Source organism: Pristis pectinata, chromosome 4, assembly GCF_009764475.1.
Source record: "Pristis pectinata isolate sPriPec2 chromosome 4, sPriPec2.1.pri, whole genome shotgun sequence".
NCBI lineage: Eukaryota > Metazoa > Chordata > Chondrichthyes > Rhinopristiformes > Pristidae > Pristis > Pristis pectinata.
This window is the reverse complement of record NC_067408.1, coordinates 20534356-20555409: the sequence shown is the minus strand read 5'-3', so window position 1 is coordinate 20555409 and position 21054 is coordinate 20534356. Positions and strand designations below refer to the sequence as shown.

The 21054-nt window shown below is 38.8% G+C and overlaps 1 protein-coding gene across 1 annotated transcript in view; it reads left to right on the top strand.

The window, feature by feature from the left end:
* Positions 1-20420, top strand: part of LOC127569321 (heat shock 70 kDa protein 4-like) — a 44605-nt gene extending 24185 nt beyond the window's left edge. The window contains exons 11-19 of the mRNA XM_052013845.1: positions 648-781; positions 2137-2333; positions 3474-3575; positions 6828-6983; positions 9953-10078; positions 13637-13744; positions 16128-16247; positions 17764-17925; positions 18714-20420. Coding sequence (XP_051869805.1) covers positions 648-781; positions 2137-2333; positions 3474-3575; positions 6828-6983; positions 9953-10078; positions 13637-13744; positions 16128-16247; positions 17764-17925; positions 18714-18920 — 1312 coding nt within the window. The 3' untranslated portion in view covers positions 18921-20420. The remainder of the gene's footprint in view (positions 1-647; positions 782-2136; positions 2334-3473; positions 3576-6827; positions 6984-9952; positions 10079-13636; positions 13745-16127; positions 16248-17763; positions 17926-18713) is intronic.
* Positions 20421-21054: the final 634 nt, after the last annotated feature.

Genomic DNA, 21054 nt, shown 5'->3' with positions numbered 1-21054 from the left:
ATCTTCAGAGCTGCCACAATTCTCTTGCCACCGATTCCAATCCTTTTCCTGGTCACTTTCGGGATGAATTGGATTGTTAACAATACTGTCATCTCGGTTCCTCTCAATTTGAACTTTCTTTAACTAACCTTGGACAGGAAAGAGTAATGAATGAAACAACTACGTTTTCTAGATTTAGAATGCATTTGTGTATGTTGCTGTGGTAGCAAATGGGTCTGTTGCTGGACTATATTGAACACCTGAACTAATCATGATTTCAAATTGTACCATCAGTTAACTAATCAGTTAGCTAATTATTTAACAGATCTAGTATTAATAATGGTATAATGGTGACCTTTAAAGTTTGGGGGGTGGAGGAATCTCTGTCCTTGCCCAGTCTGATCCATATGATTCCAGACCAATGGAGACATCTAACTGTTCTCTGAATAGCCATTCAAGTTTGCATAAAAGCATTTAGCAGTTTGAAATGCTTAAAGGACACTTAAAGAAGAGCTCTGTTAATGGTGATCTCAGAAGAAATTTTGTATATACCCTGGAATGGTGACACATAGCTTGCCTCTAGTTATTGACGTGTGGAGAATGATTTGTGTAGTTTTTGGTATGTTTACAGTAGGATCATACAGATTTTTGTTTTAATTTCTCTTCAGTGATTGTGAAGTGTTTCCCAAGAACCATGCAGCACCGTTCTCCAAAGTTCTCACTTTCTACAGGAAAGAATCCTTTGACCTTGAAGCAATTTACAGTTGTCCCAAGGAGTTACCTTACCCAGATCCTAAAATTGGTGAGATGCAGTAATTTCGTGTGTTTTCCCTGCATGCTCTTTCATATCGGAAAAGAATGTTTGTGCCATTTGAATGGATTTCTTCCTGTAGCTTTGAGTATAATGGGTGTCTTCACTATGAAGCTCAAAAACAGTTGGTCTACGACAATTTCTTCCTACATTCTTGTAATAGAATTGATTTTGGAACATAGTGTTGATAATTTCCAGTTGTTCCAGGACATCCCAAGTGTTTTACAGCCAATGAAGTTAACTTAAAATTGTTGTTATGGTTGAAATGTAAGAAACACATCAGACAACTTGTGCACTCCTACAAACAGTATTGTAATACTCAGCTTTAGTGATGTTGAATCCCCAGAATTCGTAAATATCCAGAATTTACTTGCTGTTCTTTGAAATAATGCCATGTGATCTTTGACTTTCACCTGAGAGAACTGACAGTCTTGGTTTAAAGTCACAATGGAGAGATTGCACTGTTTAGCTCTCCTTTTGTACTGCACTGGATTTTTGAGCTGGAGTCTCTGAGATGGGATTTGAATCACATCCTCAGACTTGGATAAGAGTGGTATTAACCAAGTCCTAGCTTGCACATAGATCAGTGGGCCTGTCTTTTGAATAAATAGATTCATTGCATTGTAGGGGTTAGATGTCCAGAAAATGTAGCAGGCTTAATGGCTAGTTCACAGGCCAACTCCTGGAGAATAAAGCAGCATGGGATCCCTCTACCAAACATCTTGAACCAGGAGGCCTTAAGAATGATGAGGCACATGACTGAAGTTTTGAAGTTTAATATTTGCTTAAAAACTAGTGAGCCTTGGCTCATTCCACCTAAAGGAAGCTTTCCAGTTCCAAAGTAATCTTGGGCTCATTAACTGATGAAAGCTGTTTGAAATTGAAGTGTTCTTGGGCAGCTAATCAAACTGGTGTTCTATACTTTTATTAGAAGATACGGAATTTACAAGGTACAGAGGTCAGATCTGCTGTAAAAGTACAGAGTTCATTTCCTTTCTCAAAAACAAATGGTTTTGGTTTCAACTTGAAGAAACTGCTCATCAGTCCATCTTTAAAAATTGAAGTGCATGCAAGGACAATTATGGAAATCCTAGCCAATTTGTGCAATGAGTATATTTGCTGTTATTCAATCCCTGATTATGTTGTCATACATCTAAACATTGAAAGTAAACCTGATTGTGACGGAGATGCATTCTAGAAACTGATGATTCAAACTAAATAAAATATTGAATGCTGATCTGAAATTTGTTTTCAAAAAAAAACCATTCAGTGAATTCCATTAATTTGAAGTTTTGAGAGGACAATGTTGTTCACATTTTTAAAGAATATTTTCATTTACTACTTAGGTCGCTTTACTATTCAGAAAGTGGTCCCTCAAACCGATGGGTCCAGTTCTAGGGTGAAAGTGAAGGTGCGAGTTAACATTCATGGGGTCTTCAGTGTATCCAGTGCCTCGTTGGTGGAAGTGCAGAAGTGTGAAGAAGCAGATGATGTTCCAATGGAAACAGATCAGCAATCCCAGGCAAATCTAAAAGAGGAGGAGGTATATTTTTCTTGCATTGTCTTGCTCCTGGTGGGTTATTTTGTATGTATACTAAAATTTATGACTCGTGCTTCTTTAGATTCTTGTACAATTACGCCACTGGAAAATGGAGCCAGTTAGCAAAGTATTCTAATTGTAAAATTAGAACGAATAATTCATCAATGATGTTAGAACCCTAGATTACTTGCCAAAATTAAATGCTGTTTTTTTTCCATTCTCTTCTTGCCCTCTTCCTAACCAAAATCTGCTTGTCCACCAACGCTATTGCATAATTTGCCACTAGAAGGTGATGTTTTTAGTCAATAACATGCTAACTGTTGTGGTGCTATTATTATTGTTATTTATCATTTTTATTACCAGTTCTTTGTACAGCAAAGATTAAAAGGTATAAGCCAACATAATGTTTTTGATTTCCATATTTTGTGAGTATAGATGTCTGCTGTTAACAGGAGAGATCTAAATGATGTACTACATAGGGGAAGGAAAATATGATTAATTTTATTGGGCCAGTCTTCAGCATCTTAGTAAGTTATGAAGGGATGTGTTCACTTCTGCACATTGCTTCATTAACCCTACTGCTCCTACGTCCACATTACAAAGGGTGATGTTGTGACGCATCAGAGCTGCCACCTCACAGCTCTGACCTATTGTGCTGTCTGTGTGGAGTTTGCATTTTACTACTGTGACTGCGTGAGTTTCCTTCCATTGTCCCTGAGATGTGCTGGTTGGTAGGTTAATTGGCCACTCTGAAATGGGGGAATGGGATTGCACTCAGCTGCAGTACACTCTGCATATTATGACACAGGATGCCATTTTACCAATGTGAAAATTCTCCTCTTCTCATAGCCATAAAACATATCTATGTGGTGACACAAGAGACTGCAGATGCTGGGATTTGGAGTAGCAAACTGTCTGCTTGAGGAACTTAGCGGGTGAAGTAGCATCTGTGGGGACTAGATTGGTTGTTTCCGGTCAAGACCAGTTGCAGGGATTTGACCCAAAGCGTTGACAATTCATCACCCTCTCCCCAGATGTCGCTTGATCTGCAGAGTTCCTCCAGCGGATTGTTTGATGTTCCAAATTTATGTGGTATTGTGCTCAATAAATGATGGATTGGTAAACAAACATTCTTAATTTCAGAGCAAGATGCAAATTGATCAGCAGGAAGAAGCAGCGCACGGAGATGGCAATCATCCTCCGGGATCAGCAGAAAATCAGAAAAATGAACTGGATGAAATGGAGGTAATTTTTATGATTAAGCTTCTTTAATTTTTAAATTAACAAAGTTACACCTGAGGGTTATCCTCGATCATTTAAGACTTGAAGACACAAGAGACTGCAGATGCTGGAATCTGGAGCAACAAACAATCTGCTGGAGGAACTCAGTGGGACGAGCAGCATCGGGGTGGGGGGGGGGGGGGGGTGTAAAGGAAATGTCAGCATTTCAATCCAGGGAAGTATGAAGTGATGCACTTTGGAAGAATGAACTTGAAAGCAGAGTACATGGTTAATGGCAGCACTCCTAGCAGTGTGGAGGAATGGAGATCTTGGGGTCCAAGTACATAGATCCCTCAAAGTTGCTGCACAAGTTGAGAAGGCGTATGGTGTGCTGGCCTTCATTAGCCAGGGGATTGAGTTCAAGAGCCGAGAGGTAATGTTGCAGCTCTATAAGACTCTGGTTAGACCACACTTGGAATCTTGTGTTCCGTTCTGGTCACCACGTTATGGGAAGGATGTGGAATCTTTGGAGAGGTTGCAGTGGAGATTTACAAGGATGCTTCCTGGATTGGAGAGCATGTCTCATGAGGAGAGGTTGAGCGAATTAGGGCTTTTCTCTTTGGAGTGTTGGAGGATGAGAGGAGACTTGATAGAGGTGTATAAAATTGAGAGGCATAGATAGAGTGGACAGCCAGCATCTTTTCCTCAGGGTGGTAATGGCCAATACTAGAGGTCACCTGTTTAAGTTGCACGGAGGAAGGTTTTTATACACAGTGGTGGGTGCCTGGAATGCACTGCTGGGGGTGGTGATAGAGGCCAATAAAATAGGGTCATTTAAGAGACTATTAAATAGGCACATGGACGAAAGAAAAATAGAGGGTTATGGGAGGTGAAGTAGAGAGGGGGATAGATTGAATGGGGATAAGGTTTATATAGGTCAGCACAACATCATGGACTGAAGGGCCTGTACTGTGCTGTACCGTTCTATGTTCATTTCATCAGGATATTACTTGCAATTTCCAAGAATTTTCTTTCAAAGATGATCACATTTACCATCATTTTAATTACATTGAGTTGCATGGGATACTTGAATAGTGGAAGAAATGACAGTCTGTTCTGGAACAAATATTTCAAATTAAATACTTATCTATTAAAAACAATGAAATGTAAATTTTGATTTGAATAAGTATTTTTGAATTACTGCTATTAAAGTTTGGGTTTGCTATTTTAAATGTAAATAACTTCAATCATACTAGAACCATCTTATTCAGACATGAATCTTTACCTACCCAGTGTGACATCTTTATTCAAATGCAGTGCAAGAAACTCGGCTGACACTTTCTTTTAAATGCAGAATTAAATGATTTTTACAATTGCCTGCAATCAGGGAGTCTGTTTTCTACTTCCACTCCCTTGCTTTTATTCCTTCCTGTCCTGAATGCCAAGTTCCAAATGGCAAAAACTTGTGCTTATTTAGGATCCTTAATTTAGTAAAATGCTCCAAGGTTTTTGGATTGTGACCAAAAACTTTGTTAGATAAAGTGGATTCTGTGCAAACATTAAAAAGAACGAGATGGTGATTGTCTGGAAAAGTTTATCAGTTCCAGATCTTGGAGATGAGGCAGCTGTAGGTAAAGCTACGAATGATGGATCAAAGGGTATCTGATTTGTTCACAAGTGGAGGTGTGCAGAATTTTTGGTTATGGGGTGAGTTTAGAAAATGTGAAGACTGGGTATTTGAACCCGAGGCTGAGATGTTTGGGTATTACTAGTCTAATACCTCTTCCAATAATACTTCACCTTGTATACAACGAGCTCCCCACTGGAGTATAATTAATTTGCAGGTCAAGCTTGGAACTCTTAACTGTTGTCTCTCTGTCCGAACCAAAATGAAGTTGCAATGTGCAGACAGTGCTTGCAAATGTGCACCCTCTGGATTTGAGGGATGTTGATGACTTATTTATTGAAGCATAAGAGTGGCTGGGCCATCCACTGAGCATCCAGAAGACAAAAGGTGCTTCACCATCCAGCCCCTGCTGCACAACTGCTCCTCACTGATCAATATCTGTGACAATCCTGTCAACATGGATTACTTTCCATGTCTTGGAAGCCACCTCTCAGTGAGGGCAGGCATGGCACCAGGTTCATGATCTACTGAGCAGCAGTGGTTCTTGCCTTCTCTGGACATGGAGGCATGGACAAATGCAATTCATCTCACAAAGCACTGGAGTATCATCACCAATGCTGTCTCCAGATCCACTGGCAGGATAGGCAAGACCACGCTACTATCTTCTCCAGAGCTAACATAGCCAACATGATAATGCAGCATGGAAACAGACCCTTCAGCCCAACTCATCCATGCCAACCAATGTTCCTCCTTGAGTTAGTCCCATTTGGCTTGTATCTCTCTAAACCTTTCCTAACTAAGAACTTGTCCAACTGTCTTTTAAACATTGTAATTGTACCCAGTTCTGGCAGCTCATTCCATATACCTGCCACCCTCTGTGGGGAGGGGGGTAATATTTGCCCTTTCAGTCCCCTTTGACAAGCAATTTCCAAGAGGACATGCAAAATACTTCAAGGATGTCTTCAAGCCTCAAGAATGCAAGATCCTCACCGACTCATGTGAATCCCTGGCCAGAAACTGGCGCAGAAGCATTTAGAAGGGCACCGAGTCTTTCTGGGAACAAGTGCAGGCCAAGCCCAAACAGCAAAAGGAATGTAGAGAATGTAGAACAGCTGTAACAACTGACTGCCACAAGTGGGGCAGGTGGAATTTGATACTTTGTTGACAGAATCTGTAGTCCCAAGTTTTCAAAACAAAAAAGTCCATTTGGCGCCTTGGAACCCAAGAAACTACAGTGGAAGCTAATCATCCATAATCTCAATGGATTACCAAAAAGAAGACATTACCAACTGCAAAAGGAAAACTGAAATAAAAACAGAATGCTGCAACCACTCAGCAGATCTAGCAGCATCCGTGAAAAGAGAAACTGTTAATGTTTCAGGTCTGGGACTCTGTCAGAACTGAAGTGTAATATGTAAAACTTCAAAATGGAAAATGCATCAGTACATTTTAATCCACTGAACCCATTTCACCTGAAGGGATGTTAAGTATTCCCTTCTGTCATCTCATTCTAGATGGATTCATGTGGTGTATAAATGTGACTTTCGTTTCAATGAATCTCTTGATTTTTAAATACAATGCTATGAGATGACATTTTATCTTTGCATTTAACTAGATATAGTAGTAAATTGCTTTATTAATCTTTCTAGACTGGTGAACTGGCTTCAAAGGAAGATAAGAACAGAGATCAGCCTCCACAAGCAAAGAAGGCAAAGGTCAAAACAAAGACAGTAGATCTACCTATAGAGAACCATCTGCAGTGGCAATTGGGTCAGCAACTACTGAATGTATTCATTGAAACTGAGGTAGGAAAAACAGTCCTTACTCAAAGATGTGTAATACCTAGAAACACAAATGATTAGGGAATCTGGATGTCAAATGGTGCAGTTATGCATGAAGAAACAAGGAACAGATGTAATGCTTTTGAATTTTCCAAAACCTTCAGTAAGGTAATGCATGGTAGATTCATGACAAAGATCAGAAAGTATTTCAGAACAGATAGCCAAAAGACAAACAAGAAACACAAGGGCTTAAATGTAGCTACTGGGTTTGGGGAGTGATCTACCTGTAATTGCTAGGATCCCTGTTGAGAATGTATCTTAATGATTTAGGAATGTGACTTGAAAATACAATTTTAAAATTTGTGTGGCACTTAATTGGGTGTATTTTAAATAACAAGGGCAATTTGACAAAATACAGGAAGACATTAATAAATTTGTAGGAAGTTTAACTGGAATATGTAGGTAAATGTGAAGTGGTGCATTTTGGTGATAAAATGAAACCACTTTCTGCTTGGGTAATCTGAAGGGCAAAGCTGTCTCAAAGCATAAATATACAAATCTCAAGATAGACTCGCTCTTTTTGGGGAAAAATGAACCTGAGAAATGAACAAGCAGTTAATTTAAGGGACTGAATTTAAATTTGTTTTAAACCTTGGTTATGACATCATTTGAGTACTGTACACAGTACTGGTCACAGACACTTCTAACATTTGCCCATCCTCATTCCCTAAAATAAGGTCAAGTACAGCTATGCCTCTTTTTTTTCACCCCCCACCCACCCAGTGGGATTCTATATACATATGGCTTTAGAAACCCTTCTTGGAAGCATTTAAAAATGCCATCCCATCTAGGGTCCTTGCACTAAGGCAATCCCAGTCAATATTGGGAAAATTAAAATCACCCACTATGTCAACCCTTTTGCTTTTACATCCTACTGCTATTTGTTTACATATTTGTTCTTCCCAATCCTGCTGACTGGTGCCCGATAATGTAATCCCATCAAGTGATCACCCATTTCTAAATTCAACCCACATTGGCCGATTCCCTCCGGGATATCCTCCCTGAGTACTACTGTAATGCCCTCCCTGATCAGCAATGCAACACCACCTCCCCTTTTGGGGACCTCTCCCTGCCCCCGCCATGCCTGACAGTACTATACCCAGGAATGGTGAGCTGCCATTCCTGCCCTCAGCCATGTTTCAGTGATTTGCCACAATATCACAATCCTGATCCATGCCTTCTGCTCATCCTTCTTATCTGTAGTTAAGCCTACCAGCCCTCTTATACTTCCCCACCCACATATGGCTCCTCTGCTCACCAGACTTGCCTGCTCCATTTATTACATGTGCTTCTCTCTCCCCTCCTGCTAACACTGTCATTTTGGATCCCACCCTCTGAGTCACTGGTTTAAACCATCCCTAATAACACTGGTAAACCGCCCAGCCAGTTAATGCAGATGGGAGTTGATGCCGAGTGTAACTGCCATTTTTTTATTTTTAAGTCTGTTATTAAGAACACTTACGTTTACCCGAGTGTAATAGTTTTCTGTTTACTAAATGAGCCATTGTTCTGGCCTTATTGTGCTCAACCCTGTTGTAATAAAGGCCAACATACCATTTGCTTTCCATGCATTTTTACTTTTTTTGCTTCTCATGAAAACTTAAGTATAACTTTTTTTTTCTGCCGAAGTACATAACTGCACATTTTTCCATCTTGCAATTCATCTCCATTAATGAGAATTCAGGCTACCCTTTGTTCAGTTTTTGTACTTCAGTTCATTTAATTTGACAGTGAATCCAGTTTCAGGCGTACCTTGTATAGGATTATCTATTTCCATATTAGTTTTTGTTGATCTGTTCGTAGATTCGTAGGGCCATACAGCACAGAAGCAGGTCCTTTGGCCCAACTCCTCCATGCTGACCAAGATGCCTGTCTAAGCTAATCACATTTGGCCCATAACTCTCTACATCTTTCCTATCAGTCTACCAGTCCATATGCTAAAATTGTACCTGTCTCTACCACCTCTGGTAGCTTGTTCTATGTACCTTCTGCATGGGAAAATCTTGCCCCTCAGATCCCCTTTAAATCTTTCCCCTCTCACCTTAAACCTATAACCTCTAATTTTAGGACTCCCCTACCGTGGAGGGTGGGGAAGGCTGTGACTATTGTCTGTCTTGCCTCCAAGGCTCCTTTATTATAATTTTATAAACCTCTACAAGGCCACCCCTCTGCTTCCTTTGCTCCAGAGAAGATGGTCCCAGTCTATCCAATCTCCTTGTGACTCAAGACCCTCAATCCAGACAACATCCTTTTCTTCACCCACTCTAGCTTAATCACATCCTTCCTGTAGCATGATGACCAGAACTGCACACAGTACTCCAGTTTCACCAATGTTTTGTGCAACTTTAACATGACTTCCCAGCTCCTGTACTCAGTGCCCTGGCTGATGAAGACAAGCATGCTATTCACTGTGTCTATGGGTGTTGCCACTTTTGGGGAACTATGTACTTGTACCTCTAGATATCTGTATTCTACAACACTGCCCAGGACACTGCTGTTTGTTGTACATGTCCTGCCCTAGTTTAACTTCCTAAAGTGCATCACTTTGCACTTGTCTGTGTTAAATTCCATCTGCTGTTCCCTTGCCCACTTTCCCAGTTGACCAATATCCTGCTACAACATTGGACAAGCTTCTTCACTGTCTACTATGCAACCAATTTTGGTGTCCTCTGCAAATTTGCTAATTATGCCACCTGCATTCTCATCCAAATCATTAATATACATGGCAAACACAACACCAATTTCTGCAGCATGTCACAGGCCTTCAGTCTGAGAAACAACCTTCTACTACCATGTTTTTTAGTCATGAAAAACTTTAGCTGAATAAAGGCCCTGTGAAAAAAACTTTTTAATGTTTTGCAAATTCAATTTAATTTTTTATTTAATGTTAGCAGCTTTTAAATTATTGATGTATTTCATTCTCTTCCATTTAGGGTAAAATGATTATGCAGGATAAACTTGAAAAGGAGAGAAATGATGCAAAGAATGCTTTGGAAGAATATGTGTATGAAAGTAGAGAGAAGCTATGTGGAATCTATGAAAAGTTTGTCAGTAAAGATGTAAGTATTTGATTCAATGTAGTTTGTGTATTTAATGAGGAATATGGATGTAGAAAGTTCAAGTCTGTACCTGGAGTTCTATTTTTTCATTATATTGCTCCTGCTTTGAAGCCAGGACCATAGCAATGAGAAAAGTTGTATTAAAACATGAAAGTGATGATGAATTGCTATGTTTTTACCTGAACTGTTTTGCTTTATGCTAGATTGGTCCTGATGCTCTGAAATCCATTATTCTTTCAAAAAAAAACTTTAATATCAATTTTTAATTTTTTTTTATATTTGGGTTTCTTTTCCCAATTAGAGTTTTTTTTTAAAAAACCAAAAACGTGTTCAGAAAAAGCACTGTTTTCATATACTTTTGAGATCTTATTATCCCCTCCCTCTTTTGTTAACTTGATCGAGCTATTTTGGTTGAAGGCACTTGTAGATCACTGCAATTTTTCTTTGAGCAGGGAATAAGATAGTAGTCGGGTACATCTTTCTCTGTGGTATATTTGGGTTTATTGCCTGAATAGGAGTTGGATGAGCTGGAGAGGGTTCACTAGACTGGCAGAATAGTGTTATTCTCACAAAGCAGAGAGCAAGACTGCTGTTATACAAGGTCATCAGGTCATTCACAGATTGGCAGTTTGGTACCACAGGAATTGGTACTGGGCCCTCGGCTATTCTCAATTTCTGTTGATAGCCTACTTGAAAAGTTAATTTGTATGGTATCCAAGCTTATTGATACATAGCTTGGAGAGAAAGCAAGCTTTTATGAGGATGCAGAGCATTTGCAAAGCAATACAGGTAAGTAGGTAAAAAGATGGCAGTTGAAGTACATGTTGGAAAAGTTTGCAGTCATGCAGTTTGACAGGAAGAACAGGAAAGAAATACTTGGTTTTCATGAGAAGCAAAAACATTAAAGTATGTGGATGACAAATAGTCTGTTGGCCTTTATTGTGAGGAGGTTGCCGGACAGAAAGAATGTGCAGAACTTTGACATCTTGTTTGAAGAACTGTGCAATTTTGGTCCCTATACCTAAAGGCCTTGAGTCAATACAGCATTGGTTCACCAGATTTATTTCTGTAAATGATGGGGTTAACCCCTGACAATTTTAAGTAAGACTGGTCTATGCTCCCTCCATTTTGGAAAAATAAGAAATGGGTTATCCCATTCACAATATTTAATTGGGGAAGGGCAAATTATGAGGCTATAAGGCTAGAACTTGAGAGTGTAAATTGGGATGACATTTTTGAAGGGAAATGTACTATGGAGATGTGGTCGATGTTCAGGGATCTCTTGCAGGATGTTAGGGATGAATTTGTCCCAGTGAGGCAGAGAAAGAATGGCAGGGTGAAGGAACCATGGGTGACAAGAGAGGTGGAGCAACTAGTTAGGAAGAAGAAGGCAGCATAAGGTGTAAGCAGCAAGGATCAGATAGGGCTCATGAGGAATATAGAGTAGAAAGGAAGGAATTTAAGAAGGGGCTGAGGAGAGCAAGAAGGGGGACATGAAAAGGCATTGGCGAGTAGGGTTAAGGAGAATCCTTGAGGAGCGTCTCTTTCCCAGGGCACCAGTGCTCAATACAAGAGGGCATGGCTTTAAAGTAATGGGTGGGAAGTTCAAGGGAGATATCAGGGAGGTTTTCACCCAGAGAGCGGTTGGTGCATGGATTGTGCTGCCTGGGGTGGTGGTGGAGGCAGATACGTTGGTCAAGTTCAAGAGATTGTTAGATAAGCATATGGAGGAATTTAAAATAGGGGGATATGTGGGAGGAAGGGGTTAGATAGTCTTAGGTGTGGTTTAAAGGTTGGCATAACATGGTGGACCGAAGGGCCTGTATTGTTCTATGGTTCTATGTACAAAATTCTAGGAGATTAACAGCATGTTGAAAGTCACCAGCTGAGGAAACTAAATAAACATTCAGTCTCTGGATGACTCAACCTTTTTAGATGGATAAATTGTAATTAAAGGAATAAAAGGATATGGAAATTGTATGAGACAGGACTTGAGAAACAGGATCAGCCACAGTCTTGCTGACAATACACAATAGGTGAAGGAGTTGGCCATTTCCCCCTTCAAGCCTATTCCACCATTCAATAAAATCCTGACTAATTTGACTGTAATTTCAGCTTTACCTCTTGCTCCCTTGTTTATCAAGATTGAGCTAGCCTTGCCTTAAAGACCTTGCTTCCAGCACCCTTTGAGGAAGTGTTTCAAAGACTCATCGTCCTCACAAAACTTTGCCTTATCTGGTTTAAATGGACGGCTTCTTGTTTTTAAACAGAGACCCACAGTTCTAAATTCTCCTACAAGAAGAATCATCCTCTCCACAACCACCCTAACAAGATTCATCAGGAACTTGTATGTTTCAATCAAGTTCCCTCTCTTCTAAACTGCAGGAGACACAAGCCTAGCCTGCCCAACCTTTTCCCATAAGATAACCTGGCCGTTCCAGATATTCATCTAGTAAACTTTTTCTGAATTGTTTCTACAGCATAAATAAACCACTAGAATACAAAGTACTTCCAGATGTGACCCTTGTTAATGCCCTATGAAAACAGGTATAATATCCCTACTAGTAGGGCAGGCTACAAGGACCACATAGCCTACTTTTTTAAGGTTCATAACTTTTGCCAGTAAATGCTGGTTCCTATACAGCTCATTGCTTAAACCAGTTGCTTAAGTCATTTTCAGAAGTCTTTGAAAGAATATGTGCTATCTTTTTTTCCTTAAAATTGAATACTTTGCTCTATTTGGACAAACAATTAGGGGTCCTGTGTTCTTCTCTTGATTAGATGTTCATGTTTAGGATTTTGTGAAGCATGAGCTTGTCAAACTGAAGGGCTGTCAAGAAAGGATCATGTTCTCAAACGTGTCCATTGATTGGTTAACCAAGGATCTAAAACCAACTGAATACAGAAAGTATGGTAACCTTTTCAAATAAAATAGACTTGATCTCTTAGAAAACAACAGATTTATAGTTAAATACAGTTTAAATTTTATTTTTCTGAGCAGGAGGAACTACTTCATGTGCATAATTTAAACTTCTGTGATTGTTCAATTTAAGCAGATGATGCTGGAGATTACATTTGGTTAGAAAAATAATTTTCAGAAAATTTAATTTTTTTGATTCTCAAACTTGAATCTAAAATCAACAATGCCTTGGCAATATTGAGGCATTTGGTACATTGCAGGAACTTAATCTTCAAAATTAGTGCAAGTTAATATTGGCTTTGGGGCCACTGTTTGTAAAAGTGTTTTGCAATGTGTTTTTGTTGAAATATCAGTTTTTCTTTTCCACGAGCATCAAGTAGTCTTCTCTAACAGTGGCATGTATAAACTAAGGAGACAACGCACTTCAGTAAATATTAGCTACTATCTTTGGTGAATGCCTGTCTGTATTAGTGTCTTTGACATTTTTCAGAGAAAACTAAAAGTATAATCTCTTGAAATCTATTTTCTATAGCTTGCAAATATTTGAAAGACTATTAAAGCTGATGTGCTGTATTAGAAGTGTGCATTTTTATGCTTGTAGCTCGGATCAATATACAAGTTTTTCACTTTACACCTAGGAACAAAGCAAACTAAACCTTCTGTTAGAAGACACAGAAAACTGGTTGTATGAAGAAGGCGAGGATCAGGGAAAGCAAGTGTATATAGATAAGTTGACTGAACTAAAGGTAAATATGTGCAATTTATTGAGACTTCATGTGAGCCATACTCATTTATAAAAATGAATAATTATTTCCGTAATGTGTACTGAAACAAAACTTCGACCATAGAAAACTACAGCACAGAAAACAGGCCATTTGGCCCTTCTAGTCTGTGCCGAAACATTATTCTGCTAGTCCCATTTACCTGCCCCCAGCCCATACCCCTCCAGACCTCTCTCGTCCATGTATCTATCCAATTTACTCTTAAAAGTTAAGTGAGCCCGCATTTACCACATCAGATGGCAGCCCATTCCACACTCCCACCACTCTTTGAGTGAAGAAGTTCCCTCTAATGTTCCCCATAAACCTTTCCCCTTTCACCCTAAAGCCATGTCCTCTCGTACTTATCTCTCCTAATCTAGGTGGAAAGAGCCTACTTGCATTAACCCTGTCCATGCCCCTCATCATTTTATAAACCTCTATCATATCTCCCCTCATTCTTCTCCGCTCCAAGGAATAAAGTCCTAACATGCTCCATCTTTCCTTATAACTCAATTCCTGAAGACCCGGCAACATTCTTGTAAATCTCCTCTGCACTCTTTCATTCTTACTGACATCCTTCCTGTAGTTCGGCGACCAGAACTGCACACAATATTCTAAATTTGGTCTCACCAATGACTTATACAACCTCACCAAAACATTCCAACTCCTATACTCAATACTTTGATTTATAAATGCCAGGATGCCAAAAGCCTTTTTTACAACCCTGTCTACCTGTGACTCTACTTTCAAGGAATTATGTATCCGTACTCCCAGATCCTTTTGTTCCTCCGCACTCCTCAGTGCCCTACCATTTACTGTGTATGTCCTCCCTTGATTTGTCCTTCCAAAATGCAACACCTCACACTTGTCTGCATTAAATTCCATCTGCCATTTTCTGGACCATTTTTCCATTTGGTCCAGATCCCTCTGCAAGCTTTGAAAGCCTTCCTCACTGTCCACTACACCTCCAATCTTAGTGTCATCCGCAAACTTACGAATCCAATTTACCACATTATCGTCTAGATCATTGATATATACAACAAACAACAATGGCCCCAGCACAGATCCCTGAGGCACACCACTAGTCACAGGCCTCCAATCTGAGAAACAACCATCCATAACCACTCTCTGTCTTCTCCCACTCAGCCAATTTCGAATCCAGTTTACAACCTTTCCATGGATACCCATTGACTGAACCTTCTGAACTAATCTCCCATGTGGGACCTTGTCAAAGGCCTTACTAAAGTCCACGTAGACAACATCCACAGCCTTACCTTCATCTACTTTCTTAGTGACCTCCTCAAATAAAAACTCCACAAGATTCGTTAAACATGATCTACCACGTACAAAGCCATGCTGACTATCCTTAATCAACCCTTGGCTGTCCAAATACTTGTATATTCGATCTCTCAGAACACCTTCCAATAATTTACCCACTACTGATGTCAGGCTCACTGGCCTGTAATTACCTGGTTTACTCTTCGAGCCTTTCTTAAACAATGGAACAACACGAGCTATCCTCCAGTCCTCTGGCACCGCACCCGTGGCTAAGGACATTTTAAATATATCTGCCAGGGCCCCTGCAATTTCTACACTATTCTTGCCATTCCTGAAGTTGAAATCTTCACATTTTTCGATTTGTTGGAATATATTTCTGTGATTTTTTTTCTTAAAACCTACAATTCATGGTGGTTAATGATGCATATTACTAAAGTGCACCTGAAAAAAGAATACAATCATATTGTATTAGTGTTAAATTGTTTAGACTTTGTCCACTTTAGGTATTGGGCGTCTACCTAGTTAGCAGATCCCTCTGAATTTGTCCTATTGCTTTAATTCCAAAGGCCAGAGTCTACTATTCACCCAGCTCTTCTGTCCCCTCTTTTGTCTTGGTTGTTGGAATAGTGGACAGTGAAGTCCCAGGAAAAATAACAATTTCCTTTTCAGCATAACTGGGATAACCAAAGCCACCAAGAGCAGTACTAGAATTCTTGACTTTTCATTTTCCCATCCCCAATCCCTCAAAGTAAGAGCACCCACTGTAAACTTAATTTACATCTGAGTAGTTTGGGAAATTCAAATTAAATGTTGTGGCTCAATGACCAATGGAAACAAAAATTTGCACTGCACAATTGCTGCAGACTTTGTAGAATTTGGAACAGATGTAGACTTTGGAACAGATGTAGACTTGTGAATATCAAAATGCCTTGTTTCAATGCGCACAGATCCTTCATACTGTCAGGCTGGTATAAATTTGGGGCAAATTGACCAATCTTTGCATTCCTGCTCCTTTTATTTTTTTTTTGTTGCAGGCATGCAGGTTTCAAAGTAATATGCAATCAAATTTATAATCCATTATACTTTCTAGAAACTTGGTCAGCCAATTCGGGATCGCTATCAGGAGTTTGAGGATTGTCCAAGGGCCTTTGATGAGATGGGGAGGCAAGTGCAGCAGTACATGAAGATTATAAACTCCTTCAGAAACAAAGTATGTAAAAACAAAAAGTATATATATTTGTCATCTGAAGTATAACCCAATGAAATGTGATAAATACTGTAATATGCTCATTATTGTATTAATGCTTGATCTGTTAGATTTAGCTGTATAGTACTTAATACTGTGCAAAATGTATTAATTATAATCTGGGATTCAAATGCTGTACGTTGAGGGATGAAACGAGCAATGAAACAATGGTACTTGAGCTTGAAGGTCATCCAATAGCATCATAGTTTTTAAATAAACTTTATGCAACTTCCCATTGTTTAAGGGACGTTGATCGAAACAACAGTGAACCAATCTAATGTGCTTTTTGCATTAGCAGCAATTGCCCACTAGTTCCAAGGGGTTGATAATTCAAACGTCTTTCAAATTTGTCAAGTTCACTTTTCCGGTGACTAGGAAATAGTGCTTTGCATACTATAGATTGCAGCATTAACTCAATAACTAGTACTGGGAAAGTGGGCACAATTGTTTTTATTTTGGAATGTTTAAAAACTTGCTTTTCACACTTTAGATTATTTCTTGCTGTAATTATTGTATTAGCAATAATGGAGCAATACAATAATTTTATATCTCTAAGACTCTTTATGCTTCAAGATCCCCAATGTGCATATTTTACAGCCTGTTTAATTTTTGAGTCAGTGTTTTGTTTCGTGAGCCTTCTGTTAATATCAGATTTAACTGGGAGATCTTAAAATCGTGGCTTCAAAAATGATGTGCCAAATTGCAGATGTTTAAATAATGTGCTTCATTAGAGAACCAATGTAATCTTTTGTGCTAGATTTAGTAATCTGATATATGCATGAGGCAGTATTGGAGGGCACTATTGACAGTTAACCAAGCTAACTAAATGAAATAATAAAATCTGTACTTGTTGGACAGATTCCTGGATTTTGGAGCAAAGAATAAATGGGTTCACCTAGTCCAGAAGTTGAAGTAAATAATTATAATAATTTTTTTAATGGTAAAGATGGTAAGCTGGCTCCAGATGAAGATGAGGTAAACTACAGCAGACTGGGCCTTGTTTTTGTAAAAAAAAATGTAAGAAATGATATGAACAAGGGGTCAACAATAACAAACTACAGGTCCACCCCAGCTTACAAACACCCCACATGTATACAGCCTGTACATACGAGCCAGAATTTGGGAGACAGGCAACATGAATTTGCTAGCTGCTGCAGGCATTTTCTGCCATGTGGGAACTCTGTTTGCAGCTGCATTTCGGACTTGTGAACAGTTTTGGTCATGAGTAGTTCAGAGGAACGAAACCCTGCCGTAATCCAGGGAGGATCACAATTCAGGAGTTAAATATGAGAACTAGAACTAGTTTTTAGCTAATTCAGACACTGATCTCGTCGAGTCATAAATATGATCTGTGCCATAAAATGTGGCTGAACCAAAAATGAAATTGATTTATCACTGTAATAATCATGTATGGCTGGTTCAAAAGAGCTTATTCATATTTGGGAACTTCTGATTTTGTAGTTTGCTTGTTCTCTGCTAGGAAGAACAGTATGATCACTTGGATCCGACAGAGATGGAGAAAGTGGGGAAATATGTTCAAGAAGCAATGGAATGGATGAACAGTAAGATGAATTTGCAAAGTAAACAGTCTCTAACACAAGACCCACTTGTGAAATGTGCAGAAATTCAAGCCAAAGTTAAGGTACATTAAATGAATTTGTCATGAGTTTAACTCGCATCTCTATTGTTGGAGGTTTCTGAGAATTAATTTGCTGAATTAGAATTAGCATTATGCCAGGCCAGCAAAGCCAGGAGAAATGATATTCTTAGTTTTGATAAGAGTGCAGTTGAACATAATGAAGGCTCCAGTCAAAAGTATTTTGAATGATTTGTACTAATTATACAGATTTTCTTGGAATCTATTAAAAACTATATGCAGAGTCCCCAAAATGTCACAATTTGTTGTGGTAAATAAATTTGAAGAAAAGGTTGGATATTTTCTCAGACAAATTATTAAAGGACTTGAGGAGAAATAGAATAGAGAAGAAAGTCTGTTACCTCAGGAATAACAACTTCAACTTCAGCACAGTAAAACAGCCCAGGTTTCTTCGCAGGAAATTTGACAATTGCACAAGGAGGCACAAGGGCCGATGTTAATAGGTTTTATGGAATGATTAAAAGAAGCAAAAAGTTTGGAAGAAAACCCAAATAATGTGAAAGTACATGATAGATGGATAGTAATCTAGCATTGGATTCCAAAGGAAGCCAGGAATCCATCAAGAAGCATGCCAGTTTTGTTGTGTGTCAGCATTTTGTTTATTATAGTGAATCAAGTGAAAATTTCCTTGCTAAAATTGGTGGTTGCCTTACATGATTATCCTCCTTCCTTCTCTGCCCCAATTCAAGTTGGTATCATCATTGTTATATTTTCTCTTCCTTGATCTTAAAATGTTGCTATTAGTTTTTAATAGCTTCCACTTTGCTTCTCAGGAATTGGTCAACCTTTGTAACCCCATTGTTAGCAAGCCAAAGCCTAAAGCAGAGCCTCCAAAAGAAGAAAAAGAGGCAGAACAGAATGGACCAGTTAATGGAGAACAAAACACCAACTCAGAGGGCTCCACACCTGCTACCACTGAGAGTGCCCAGAAAAATGCAGAACAGCACCAACAAACTCTACCAGAAATGGACATTGAGTAAATGTGCAGTAGTCAGCAACACAAACTGTTAGTAAAGTTTCAAGTGGTGGATCCCGCAGGACAGCTTTTTTTCCCCTTTTTTTGTTAATGGTGAATGGAATAACCTGAAACTGATAATCTTGAACCCCTGTCAAATTTTAGTGTTTATTTTTACCCCTTCTTTGCAATGGAACAGGAAATAATTAATACAACTGGAGCTTGACTCAAATGTTTTTGTAATGAAAACTAGTTCTGATTTTGCTTGTGGCTTTCACAAAAAAAATTTGTTTGCTGTTTAGACCCCTCACTGCCACCAGCCTTATTGCGGATGCTGCAGGACTCTTGTGAATTTTCCAAGCAAGCTTTCTCCTACTAATTAGTGTGCTGGATTAAAGTATCTAGCAGCAGTTCAGTAAGTTGCTCACATTCTGCTTCAGTGTTGTGTTCATTTTTTGTTTGATTGATCTGTATTGTTAGTTATTGATAACTATTAGAAAAAGCTATGTTGCCTGCCTTTTTAAAAATATCCAATCTTCAACGATTCCACCTTGTATGTCTTCTTTAGAATGCTGCTGTCAATTACCACCTCAGATGCATGTTGCTTTGCAACAGTCCAGTATTGAAGTCAAAATTAATATAGTTTGGATCATATATGTTAAAGGAAAAATGTTTTCTACTCAGTTTTTCTAACAATCCTTTGTCCAAATATTTGACAACCTTTTGTTTCACATCTGATACCTATTCAGGCTATAAATGTGTATCAGAAAGAGACACTTGCACATGCTGCTGTGCAACCTGTATGCTCTCAATTACGCTTCTTTTGATCTGTGACTTTGGCTTCTTCCTTTGATTTCCATATTATATTTAAAATGTTTGTAGAGAAATGTTCTTATGGTGGTACTAATGCAAAATTTAAGTTTTGGGAGGAGCAGAAAGAGAAAAAAATGCTCTGCAATCATCCAGTGCAATGCACTATTGACTTGGAAGAACAGACTATCACTTTTCAGCTTTGAACTATTGCTATAAGTGGTGTGTAAGTAAACACTACAATCAACTCTAATTCATAGAAGCAAATACCTGCATTCTATTTAATTTGATCTGTTACCTGGAAATGTAAATTCACGGTAAGCAAATTTAGTTTTTTCCCTCACTTGGAGGATAATGGATCTGTTTTATTCAGAGGTAGATAATCTGTATTCAAAGAGCACAGTAGCAATGGTGGTGGTCTTCTTGGCACAGGGAAACTATTATTAATTTTCCTGTGTGCATAGTTTTAGGAAGGATGATGGCTTGATGACCAGTTTTCAAACTCTTGTTGCTGGCCCATTAAATTTTGATTGAGCATGTCCCCTCTTCTGTATTAGCTTTTGGACACGGAGTACCTATGACATTAACGCAAATTCCCCAGAATACAATGCTCTCTCCTGGACATACCCCAAAACAGTAAATTGTTGCAGCTTTGTGCAGCTGTAAATAATTGAAAATGGCACTGAATTAAAAATAAATCTGTTATTGTTTTCCATCTGTTTTTCCTGTGTGGAATGAAGGTTGGTGTTTGCTTTAAGTGTGATTTAAACTGTCAGTTTTTGTAGAGTTGGGACTGGATGTGATAAATTTTGTATGGAAAAGAATGGCCGTGGCAGAAGAAGGAATGTGAGGAGAGTTGTGCTGTGCATATTGAACTGTTGAGAAGATGCTAGTCTTTTAAATATGACCCTTCTCCCATACACTACTTGCATTTCATCCTGCAACAGGCTTGTATGTCACACACAGGTTACTTTAATTATTTGTTAATAACTCCATGTAAAGTACTGTGTATGAAACTTAAAAGACCATTTGCAATATCCCAGTTTGCTGAGAAGTTAGTTAATTCTGTCCAGTATCCAGTTCTTGTTGCTTAATTATTACATACTGGTATTACAGGTGGTAATTCATTATAGTCATCAGAATGTACAATTTCAAGGACAAAGCCTTGCAAAACTGTCAGCTGACATACCACGTTACATGGCTTGAGAGTTGCTATTTCCACTGTATATTTATACTCACTATTTCACTGAAAGGAGTGTGAAATGCAATAAAAAGTTGAATGAAAATTGTGGGGTTTTTTTTAAACCAAAAGTTGGTAAATTGTGGTCTTTGGCTAGTTTCAAACAGGG